Source organism: Melospiza georgiana, chromosome 15 (genome assembly GCF_028018845.1).
Source record: "Melospiza georgiana isolate bMelGeo1 chromosome 15, bMelGeo1.pri, whole genome shotgun sequence".
Taxonomy (NCBI): Eukaryota; Metazoa; Chordata; class Aves; order Passeriformes; family Passerellidae; genus Melospiza; species Melospiza georgiana.
Window position 1 is genome coordinate 5286590 of NC_080444.1, and position 12141 is coordinate 5298730.

The window sequence follows — 12141 nt, forward strand, 5'->3', positions numbered from 1 at the left end:
GAAACCTAGGATTTTGGCCCCTGTGATTGCTATCAGGGACAAACATAAAATCTGAAAATATCTCTGAAAAATAAAGATAGGATGCTGTGTGATAAAGGATCTGAATTAAGTTTGTGGAGTGTTTTTTTTTAAGTGAGTAATAAGTTGGAAGCTTCTGTGTCAGAGAACAAAAGACCTGTTGTTTTTCCCTGCTGTAGATAGAAAGAAATGTTAATATCTTACATTCAGGCAAAATGATACTGAGTTAATTCCAGAAGTGTGCTGGAGTGGGGCAGAAATGTCACTTTAATAAAGCAGGTTTTTTTGCTTTTCCACCTCATTTTCCAACTAACGTTAACAAAATACAACTTGAAGAAGAAATGATGCCTTTGTTTTTTATCAAAGCAGACAGATATAAAAAAGAACTCCTAAGACACCCAGAAGTGGTTAACTGAGGACAGGGAATCATTGCAAAAATTCCATCAAGAATTATCAGCAAGAAATCACATTAAAGAAGGGCACGCTCTGGGAAGGAAAGCCATGCACCACATAGTAACTTACTCAAACATTACATGTGTAAAGAAAGCTTCTAAGAGCAGCATCCTGAGAGCAGCTGCAGCTCCCTGCAAGCCCCTGCTGCTCTGGGCTGGTGAGCACACTCAGCACACAGCAGGGTTCACCTCTCATGGCTCTCTCAGCCCAAAGCCAAACTGCTCCATGAATAAAACCCCTGCATGCTGCTAGAGCAGGACACGAGAAGATCGCCCATGTTGTTGAGAGATTATCAAGTGAATAAATCTAGCATGTGATAGATAAAACAAATAGCCATTAAAAATACAAATCTCTCAACACTAGGAAGAGAAATGCATTCCCAGCACAGATTCTGAAAGCCTTCAAAAAGACAGGCATATCCAGCATCAGAGCAGATGGAGGAGATGAACAATAATTGCTTTCCAAGCATCCATCCCCACAAAAGCAGTGAGTACAGGCCCCCTAAAGAGACAGATAATAAGAGCAAAAGAAAAATGAAGAGTAGCTCTGAAACACCTCGGACCTGATGAGAACAGCTGGGAATCTCTGCTGTGAAGTGTGACATACAGAGACAAATGCAGACACTTCTGGCTACTCAGCCAATAGTTGAGCTGGTATTGCCTTGATCTCAGAAATTTCCACTGACTTTTGGAGGTGAGAGAGGTGTAACTGCACCAGACTTCTGATTCTTGCTCTTGACTCCAGTCAGCCCAAAGTAAATCCAAGTTCCAAACAATTTTGTCCCATCTCTTCACTGACTTTGGAATCCACCTTCCCCTTCTAAGGGAACCTTAGTTCTGGTTGTTTCACACTCAAATTTCTCTAGATACACCTTGGTCTAAAGAATGAAAATTGTCTTGCCACGTTCACCTGTCAAGAGAGAGGGCAGCAGCACTAGCATAATTAAATAATTATTTAGTAATTATTATTAATTATTTAATCAGACACTTGTGGGGGTTTCTGGGCTGGTGCCAGCTCTCCCTTCAGAGGTTTTGGACAAGCACAGTGTGAGGGGAAGAACTCCTGTGCACTCTCCCAAGCTGTTCCATTACACCTGATTTATAGCATGACACTGCTTGTTCTAGCCCATAACCTTGAGCTTGTAAAATACACAGGGGAAAATTTACTAACTACTGAGTTCATCTTAATGCACTGTTGGGAATCTTAAGGGGGGAAAAAAGAAAGGAAGGAATTTGGCATCTAGAGGAGCTGGTTTTGAACAGCAATCCTGTACTGGCCCAGTGCAGGGCATCTCACTCTGCTTCCATTTAAATAAAGTTTCAATTTACACAGCCAGCATACAGTAAGGACCCATGTTTATCTGCTCTGAAGGTGATAATCAATAGGAGAGTTGTAGACACATTTCCCAGCTTATTAGCTGCACACATGGATGGAGTTTCCCACAACAGCATGTAAAAATGCCTCTACTCCACTCTTAGCTGGCATCAGTTTGATTAATAACGGAAGACAAAAAACTGGTTTGCAACTTTTCTATTAGGATAGGAAATTGTCACCCACATAGCAGACAAATTCCTAGCAGTAAAGGAGTGCAAACAGCACAGCCCTGAGAGCTGGATCATGGGTGCCACAGGTCCTTTAGCACACAGCCCTTGGTGGCTGCACTGCTGTGCAGTACACACAGGCACCACCCACACATCCAGAAGTTATTCTGATGCTCTGCCCCACATTTTGTCATTGTTTCCAAGTGTAGACTTTTAGGTTAATTTCCTCATCTAATACTCCTGAGGTGAATGTCTAATTTGCCCAAGAATGTCTAATTTCTCCTTGGCTTGTTCCCTTCAATGGCAGCCTGCCCTCTGTACTAATGTACAACTTCCTTGAGACAAGCAGAGAGTGTTGATGTTACAGAGTAAATACAAAATGAGCTCTGCATTCACTGACTATTCCCAAGAGATATCTTGCTCCTTACTTCAGTCTGAGTACTCAAAAGTCAGTCCTGAAACTTTCTCCTCAAGTCCTTTTTACCATGTAAGGCTCCAGCAAACAGCAACTTGTGTGTTTATTTCTGCCATTACAGTCCCTTACTTTGTTCAGCTTTTAATTATTTTAAATTACATGGCTGAAGTGCTGCTGGATAGATGTCATTCAGCAATAAAGGCTTGTTCTTTGAAGAGCCTGAAGTAGGGCCTTTTTCAGCAGGACTGTAGCTCATATGCTGCGGAATGTCACACTCAGGTTCTGTGGTTCACTGAGGACATTAGGAGTAACCTTATTCCTACTCAAAGCAGAATTGTGTTTGCAAATTACTCTCCAGCATCCCAGCAGTGGATTCTCATAGGGACTGGCAGGAAGCAGTGACTCCTATTGCTCCTCCACTCCAGTGACTGAAGGATTTCCCAAGTGACAGCACAGGAGTGTCACACAGCTCCAGCTTGTGCCAACAGGGAATCACAGGGTTTGTACTGCACATCCTTGGTCGAAGCAAGTTCACTGCAGGTACAGCAACACAGCTGAAGCACTGGGCACAGTTGTCACCTGTGTCACTGGGCACACCTGTGTCACTGGGCACAGCTGTGTCACTGGGCACAGCTGTGTCACTGGGCACAGCTGTCACCTGTGTCACTGGGCACAGCTGTGTCACTGGGCACAGCTGTGTCACTGGGCACAGCTGTCACCTGTGTCACTGAACACACCTGTCACCTGTGCCACTGGGCACACCTGTGTCACTGAGCACACCTGTGTCACTGAACACACCTGTCACCTGTGCCACTGAACACACCTGTCAGTGCCCAGGTACCAGCTGAGCCCTAGTGCAGCCCAGCTCAGCACAGCAGCTCCCAGCACACACCTGCCCACAACCAGCAGTACCAAACTGTCCTGTCACTGACTCTCACACTCTCATTTATCTTCCATGTTTAAAAAAGGACGAGGATCATTTTATAACTACAATCATGAGCCTTTCTTACTCTACCTCTGATGAACCACTTCATTAATAACTGCCCAGAAGTCTTAAAAAGGAAAAAAACAACCAATGACACACATCCATAAAGATATCAGGCTGCCTGACTAAAGTACTTCTATCTTCTCACTGGATACTTCAAAATGTTTATGAACAAGCCCAACAGCAGGTTTACAAGTTTCTCCTCAGTTAAATCTCACATTGCTCTCTTCATATTTCCCTGAAGCCTCACACCTTCACATGGACTTGCTCCTTCTGCTGTTTCTGTACCAGCAGCACAAACACCCACCATGCTGAGTTTACAGTGCCCCCAGATGTTACTCATGAAATCAGCACCAAGCAGAGTCCTCACTGCCTCTCCATCCCTTCTGGTGACAGTTCACTTTAAAACATTCTTTTATAATAAATGATCTGCTAAAGGCTTATTGCAGTCAGCACGGAAATTTGTGTCTGAATCTGTACCAAACACCTAACTGAGGTGCAGATGTACTGTAATTACCATGAAAGCACAGTAGAATCAAACCTCTAAAGTTTATAAATATACAATTATATGTAGTACTTGCCAGTATAAAGCTGTGTCACTACAACTTACTGAGCTGGAAAAGGTTCAGTTCCCAGCATTCTGATGGACCTAGCACAGAAACCACTCCAGACATTCTCACCACCTTACCAGGGAAAGGCAGGGACCCAGCCAGCTCCTCACCTCACCCCATCACTCCTGGCACAGACACAGCTGTGGAGCTTCCTTAGCCTGCACCATAAAGATCAGCTCTGGATTATGCATGTTTAAGACAGCAGAAAATGCTACCAAGGCACAGAAGAATACTAAAAACATGCCAAAAATGAGTTTTCCCACTTACTGTCTTGAAGAAGAAAACAAGAAGCAACAACCTTGCTTTTTAACTGAAAATATTTAAAGCCCAGGTCTGTTTGTTTAAAGGACTTTCAGGGCCACCCGCAAATCATAAAAGGAGCTGGAAAATAAATCTTCTCACTTCTCTCTATGTCTGTGGATTCATAACCACAGTAATGATATCTCTAAGGATACAGCCTTCTCTGGAGGTCCAGAAAGGATCTGAAGCAAAATCTACAGCATGCAGGAGAAATAGGTACTGGAATAAAATACCTAAAGCCAGGTTTTAGATATTTACATGTGTCTAAGTGTAATATATATGAGTGCTTATTAAACTTGGATTATTTTGCAATTCTTCAGTCTTCTCCCAGATCAGTCATCCCCAAAAAGATTATAAACAATTCAAATCTGCCACAACTTGTAAGAGATTCACTCTGACAGAGGAGTGCAAGGGCAGCTGGCAGAGCCAAGCACAGCTGTTTATCACAGTACAACAGAAACACTTCTTCAAACACACATCAGGGACTGCAGAGATAGAGTTTTATCAGAACACACCTTTCAGGCAAGTTACTAAATCGTGGTTTTACAGCAAGAAATGTGTTTGAAAGAGAACCAGCACTGCAGAGAGCCAGATTGCAAATAGGGCCCTATTAATGGTACTGAGCTCTCAATGTGCTTCTAAACATCATGGAACTCTTTCTTTGGTAGCCAAAAGAAATCACTCTGTTCCAGCCTTTGTCAAGACAATAAAAATAATTTGTTTCCTTACAGGAACTTTCCGTTTCCCATCAGCCAATACTGACCAAAGTAAACACATGTAAGAAAAGCTACCATGAGTTGTTGCAGTAAAAAGACTCAAGTAAGGTAAGCAAGCTATCACCCACTCCAATGTTACCAGAATGGAAAAGAAAGGTCCAAATATCAGACATTTGCATGTACAAGCAGCTGCTCATTCTGTTTTGATGTCCATCAATTCTGACTATCTTGATTTGAAAATTTGACTTGAGTGAAATGAGATTCCCCCTATCAATCTCAGTCTTCTTCTCTTCAAAAAAGTAATGATAAAAATGGGATTGTTTTCAGAGAACTGAAAGGTTGATTTGTACATGCAACAAGCCATTCCATATGAAATCCATGGAGTCTTTCACTTTCCTCAATGTTTCAAAAGCAATTTGTTTCCAGACAATGCAGAATTATGCATTGAATTAAGCTTTATGCAGAATTAAGCTTTTCTCCATATTTTGCCTGTTACCCACAATGAATTGCCAGAGAGAGCAGCATGAACTCCATGCCTGTATCAGATTATTAATGCCATGGGCAAAATCCAAAAGAGTTTGACCATTCTGGAAGTTTTCACTGCCACCTCCTCTGTGACAAACTAAATATTGCCACCTACTGACTGTCAGAGCCTGAACTTCCAAGGATTTTTTTATTTCTCTCTCCCAGACACAATTCCCAAGACACACAATGAAGGCTGTTACAGCCCAGATAAGCCAAAAATTGATGTCTGATATTCTGAGACAGTATTATTTGCTTTTGTCCACTGTTACTTGTTTTTTTCCAATGTTGTAACTACTTTAAGATGTCAAATTTTAGTTTGAGGTTTGATCTTGCAACATGACTGTCAAGCACAGAGTTTTACACTAAAAGTCTCACCATCCACAGCAGACACCAAGCTTTATAACAGCACCATATGTATTAAATTTGACAGTTCAGAGTTGAGCTTGAATGCTGTGGTCCAAGAAACTCAGAAAAAGTAACATCTGCTGCTCCAAGATTTTTCCATACCCTTGACTTGACAAATAAGGAAAAACCCATGATTTTTCTCACATCACCCAGCTCCAGCAGCACCAAAGATATAATTAAACCATGCCTTTAATGATTCCTTCACACAATTACATTGCCCAACAAGAGACACCTCTACAGCCACTAAAGTGAGTCACAGTGTGTGGACCAGGGTTCTGTTCCTCAGCTGCTGCACGTATTCCTTTGCTTGGTCAAAGCCAGTCCTTGGTGGCTCTGGGGGAGGAGGAGGACCTTCCACCAGCTTCACAAAGTAGTGGCACCTGCTGATTTTCATCATGCCAAACATGCCCTTGCCGTGGCACCGCAGGCGCTTCACGTAGCGGCCCCTGCCCGTCTGCGACTCCGCTGAGGAAACAGGACAGGGAGAGAGGAGGGTTCAGTCAAGCACAAACTGCTGCAGCTGCAATAAAACACCTGTCCTGCCAAGGGATTTTTCATGGCTGCTTCTAGGAAGTTAATTCTACTTGGGATTCTCCCCTCCATCTTTCTTCTGTTACATTTAGCAGATCAGTGCAACAGAGGAACCCGTGAGCTCCATTGACGCTCTTCAGGAGCACCAAAAAGGGGGATTTAGAAAGCAGGCACAACAAGATAAATATGTGCTGAAGGACAAGTCACACTGAGCACTTACTAGATTATACAGCTCTTCTGGAGGTGGTATTCATTTCACTGCCTTTCAGTAGTTTGTCTCATGAATTGCTGTGAAGTCTTACAGACTTCATTTTCCCTCCTTTCTCCCTTTACTGCATTCATCACAGGTATTTTCATTATCTGCACATCCAGTCCTGCACTACAGCTCAGCCTTCTTGTGGCAGAGGCTTGGAAGGCTCCAAAGAATTCTAATCAAATCTCTCTACAGTCCAGGTGACTTTAAGCTTATGAGGTCAGCTGAATAAAATTTATCCCCTATGAGACAAAATGGGAATTTTTTCTTTGGGCATCAAAACACCTAAGAGCAAACATTTCTCTAACATTTTCTAGGCTAAAAAGCACTTTAGTTATTACAAGCTTATCCTGCAAACATCTACAGACAATCTTTTTATTAAGAATTTTACTGTCATTACCCATTTACTTTTATACTGTGTTTAATGGAAGTTTAACTTTGATTCTGCAAATCAAATTGTACCAGCCACAGAAAAAACTTTCAGCATCTCTGACTGGCAACATTAAAAACTAGAAACTGTTTGCAGAAATTCCATTCTCAGATAGATAAATCCATGTTAAAAATGCTGCAAACATGTGCTTTTCATGTTTAGGTAAAGTTAAGTTTAGCAGGAACTGCCCTCTATTCACTTCTGGTGATTTCAAGCATCAAAATCTTATTAAATATAACACAGTTTCACAGGGTAGGATAGAGCAGGATGACATTTTTCTAATGCACTAAATTAAAAAAATGTACCTATGTGTAAGTTTGATTTGAATTCCACATTGTGCTTTCTTACAGCCATTTCCTGTGCTTCTAACAGAACCTGTAACAAAAGGAAAAGAAATGGAAATACTGAGAATTTAAGCAATCCTATTTCTTATCTCTAGATAACATGAAAGAAATTGCAAGTCTAAGTCAGTTATAAAAAAAGTATTTTATAAAGATAAAAACTTTTAAAAGACAAGCATCTTTTACATAACAATGTTCCTTGCATAGAATGAAAAAGCCTCAGGACAATTTTATTACATTTTTGGGGAGGAAAGGGAGTGGAAAAGATGTTTTCCACCAGCATTTGTCAGCCTTCCCTCCACAGACCTTTGTGTAATTAGACATCTGATTAGAAATAAATTCCAAGGTGGGCACAATGAACTTGGTCTACTCAATATTTTCAGCTAATACAGGACATTTCTTTGCTATAATTATACCAGAAGTCAATGCTTCAGCCAAGAAAATGAGCAATTTCAGAATCCAAACTACCACGCTGTATTTAGAGCTTTTGTGCTTTTACAGAACTCAGTCCTCTCCTCAATAATATCCCTCATCTCTTACAGTTTAAGAACCAAAGCACAGCAGATGTAGCAGCCATTAGTGACCAGGATTCTGCACCTTTTACCATGAACTTAACACCAAGCACTGCTGGAGAGGACACCCACATGGAATTTATCACCATGCCAAGTTAAAACAGCCAGCAAAAGTGACCCCAACATATTCAAAATTCACAACATTACACGACTGTAACAAAAATAAGTTGTTAGAATGTGCTCCCAACAGGCCAACTTAAAACACAAAATCCCACAGAAGTAGAAACACCTCCAAACTTCTGGTGACAGGTGTTGATTTTAAAGTTTTCTGGAAATCAGAAGTGTTAAAGAATATTGCTATTTACCTCTTTGATGACCTTTGCTCCCTTTTTGTCACTGAATTCCAGCTGAGCAAGAGCCTGATCAATGGACATTCCTTTTATCTGCAATCAAAGTGTTAAAATTAACTTCTGCATTTACAAGTATTTCCTTTCTTTTATTCAGAAGACAATATTTAAATTATACTGCTATTATAAAAACAAAAATATTGTCATTTCATTATTTACCATTTCTTCACTGTAATACCTTACAGCTAAACCAAACTAAAGCCATTCCCTGTCCAGACCTATGCTCCCTCCCAGGACTCTGCTATAAAGATGTTGATTAAACTGTGATAAAATGAGGCTCTTAAGACAAATACAGCACTTAAATTTTGCATTCTCTCAAGTACAGCACAAAGTACTCTTTGCTTACCAGTTTTGCCAGGTACCACATCTTATCTTTGCTGTATTTTATTTCCCTCCGACAGTGATATATTTCCTAGGGGCAAAAAAAAAAAAAGTTAAAGGATGAATAATTTTGCTGTGAAAACAGGAATGGAGCATCCATGTCTGCTCCACAATCTATGTTCTTACTAGGAATAAAATAAAAATGTCTCTGCCTACTACGAGAACAGCACATAGCTTTGACATTTGAGACTGAAAGCACTAAAAAAAGATGCTGGCACACAGGAAATTTTAATTTAATCTAATGACAGTTTATAAGCAGAAGTCCCTGAGAAGGATAATCAGAAGGTTTATCACCATCCTTTCCTCTCATTCTCCCCACTTTAGAAGCAAAGATTGACATGCCCATTCAACCTTAAAAATATTACCCTGCTGTCAACTCCACTTACTGGGAGAGCAAATAAACAATATCACCAGAATGAACTTAATTAGCCCTGGAGAAGTGAAGAGGGTTTCAAGTTTGATTGGCACAAAAAGCTCCACAGACCCATTTTACATTACTGCTAACAGGGACCAGCACCAGCTGGTAGAATCTAACATCAATACAAATTTGAAAGAGATGGAACTCTTGATAAACAGGGAAAACACTGATTTAATAAACAAGTCTGTCAATAGCTGCATTTTCACACACACTGCACCAGCCAGCACAGCCCACAGCAGGGATTTCTGTGTGCTGGGCCACAATGTTCACAAAAGCAATCAATAAATGCTCATAGCCCACAAAATACATGCCTAAAAAAAACCATTTCTTTTCAGATGTAAATACTTTTACTTTGCTGAGCAGTGTGAGTAACAGAAGCCACAACACATCAATTCCTAATGAAGGAAAATGATAATGGAATCCAGAATATCAGTTCTGGACAGTAGAATTTCTACCTCCTTGTAGTTCAGAAACTTCTACAAACACAGGATGGGCCCCTTGCAGCTTGAACCACACACTGAGTAAGTGAGCAGCTCCCAGTAACTCGAGGCTCCAATATAATTTAGAGATAGAAAGCATTCCAAGTGATATCAACCTCTACAATACAGCCTAAAACTGAATAAAATCCTAAATAATGAGCAAACAAGCTTTCAAACTAGTGCCTTGTGCAGTCACCCTGTGCAGACAGTGACAATTTGTGCAGAAATTCTCAGGTGAGGACATGCTCAGGTGCATCCTTACAGCCGGTCTGCGAGGCTCTCCAGGCAGCTGGGGAGGGTAAACAATCCTGTTCTTCTTCTCCCACTTCCCAATTTTCTGCAGGAATGTGCTGGTGTGGATGCAGGACAGAGGCAAGAGGCTCCCACATGGCAGCAACCTGCAAGGCAAGAGCACAGCCTGAGCTGCTGAACACAAGAGTGCTTTGTCCCTGCCCAGTTTACCTGGAAAACTGTGAACTTGCTGTCTTGAAAAAGAGAATCAGCACATTTGTACACTCAAAAACCCAAACTATTGAATCCTTTGTAGTTTATGCTGAAAGGGGTTTTTAATTCAGCAAGACTCAAGCTTCTTAAAGCAAACCATGAATGTTGGTATGGGATTCCACATGAAGTGTCCTCAGACTGTCACACAGTCACAGCCACCTCTGTTCTGATGCTCTTGTGGGGTTCAGGACTCACACAAACCATTTGTACCTTTCCCAAGGTACTTTCCATACTTATTGAACTTTTACCAACAACACATTTAGCAATGAAATTTTCTAATTTTTCAAGCAGCTGAGCATCTCAGAGCATTAGAGGTTTATAAACATGGTGAAATTTGAGAAGAGAGGTGTTCTAAACCAGTCCCAAAACACAATGAAGTCAATCCAAACACCAGACAGCTGATAGCAATAAAATCAATTTTCAGACAGTTTGCTCAGCTCAGATTCTGAAAAACCAAGCTACATTTTGCCCCCTGCTGCCTGGATAAAGCAGCAGCCACTGGTGACTACAAGAAACAGATGAGTTCAAGACCAAATACAGAGAGTTTTCCTGAGCCTTGAATGTCTTTGTGTGTGTGGCCAACCTGTGCAAAGCATCTTAAAAACAACAGGCAAACAGCCAAAAGGGGATTGTACACCACTGTCCACAATAATATGTGAGCAGAGATTAGCATTACACACACATTTCAATGTCATGGAATATTTTTGCAGGTATTTTCAGGGACAGAGCTGGCAGTTCCAGTGCTCCTACAGCACAGCTATGGGATTCCTCCAGAATGAAGGGAAACTTCAGCAAGTAAGGAAAGCAGCGACTGGGGACAGCACAGATACCATGCTACTGTGACTATCAGAGAAAATATGGATGTCCAAGAGGAAGAAGCGAGGAGAGAGATATCTGCATTGTGGCACAAGCTCTGAATACAGAGGAGCAGAGAGAGACCTGTGTGTGTCCAGAGCTCCAGGGTGGGCGAGATGGCCAAGCCAGGGGACCCCAGAGCCCAGCCCCAGATGCCCAAGCAGGGCAGTGCCTGTCCCACCGCCTGGGGCACAGGTGACAGGGCCAGACTCACCTCTCTGGCCGTGCCCAGCTGAGGAGACCCCGCGCCCAGGCAGCACCTGAAGGGAAGAGAAAGTGAGGGAGGCATGAACTGAATGGTAAAATCACAGCATGGTTTGGGTTGGAAGGGACATTTAAGACCATGCAGCCCCACCCCTCGCCATGGCCAGGACACTAAATTTTTGTACATACTGGAGAAAATGCCATTAACACTTATATGCATGAAATACAGGGTTTGGCTTATACTTCCTTCCTTCTTTCCTTCCATTGTCCCAGGCTGCTCCCAGCCCCGTCCAGCCCAGCCTTGGACACTTCCAGGGATCCAGGTGCAGCCACAGCTTCTCTGGGAAACCCGTGCCTGGGCCTCATCACCCTCACAGGGAAGAATTTTTTCACAATATCTAACCTAAACCCACTCGCTGCCAGTTTGAAGCCATCCCCTTCACCCCGTCACTCCAGGCGCTTATAAACACCCTCACTCCATCACTCCTGGACGCTCCCTTCAGAAACAGCAAGGATACAACTTGGTCACCCCGAGGCCTCTCTTCTCCAGGCGGAACAACCCCAATTCTCCCAGCCTTTCCCCACACGAGAGCTGCTCCATCCCTCCGACCAGCCCGGTGTCCTGCTCTCCAGCGAGCCCCTCCCAAATCCGCGCCGCGTCTCCTCAGCCTCACCCGCGCCCAGCGCCCAGCGCGCCGCCATCTTCCCGGCCGCGCTTTGCGGCAGCGCGGCGGGCGGGCGCACGGGCAGGGGCGCGCTTTGCGACGCTTTGCGGCGGCGTGCGCGGCGCTCGGCGGCAACGCCCGGAGCACGTGGGGCGGCGCGGGGGGACCCGGGGCGATGGCGGCGACGGGAAC

General features: G+C 42.9%; 1 protein-coding gene across 4 annotated transcripts; it reads right to left on the reverse strand.

The window, feature by feature from the left end:
• Window positions 1-360: 360 nt before the first annotated feature.
• On the reverse strand, window positions 361-12011 carry MRPL22 (mitochondrial ribosomal protein L22). Of its 4 annotated transcripts, none has more exons than XR_009115280.1 (8): window positions 11959-12011; window positions 11295-11340; window positions 9984-10119; window positions 8790-8855; window positions 8402-8479; window positions 7489-7558; window positions 3251-6434; window positions 361-3139 (listed from the first exon to the last, which is right to left on the reverse strand). XR_009115280.1 is itself a non-coding variant. In XM_058034961.1 (7 exons), the coding sequence occupies exons 1-7, from the start codon at window positions 11984-11986 to the stop codon at window positions 6223-6225; spliced, it is 636 nt and encodes a 211-aa protein (XP_057890944.1). In that variant the 5' UTR covers window positions 11987-12011; the 3' UTR covers window positions 361-6222. The 4 variants fall into 4 exon arrangements, 1 of the variants encoding a protein (XP_057890944.1); XR_009115278.1 differs by having other exon boundaries at window positions 361-3024; window positions 3165-6434; XR_009115279.1 differs by having other exon boundaries at window positions 361-3006; window positions 3147-6434.
• Between the last annotated feature and the right edge of the window lie 130 nt (window positions 12012-12141).

Coding starts and splice junctions, on each gene's coding strand:
- MRPL22 (XM_058034961.1), bottom strand. CDS start 11,986: ATGGCGGCGCGCTGGGCGCTGGGCGCGG. Junction 11,341..11,958: donor GCGCTGGGCGCTGGGCGCGG/GTGAGGCTGAGG, acceptor TCTTCCCTTCAG/GTGCTGCCTGGGCGCGGGGT. Junction 10,120..11,294: donor AGCTGGGCACGGCCAGAGAG/GTGAGTCTGGCC, acceptor CTTGCCTTGCAG/GTTGCTGCCATGTGGGAGCC.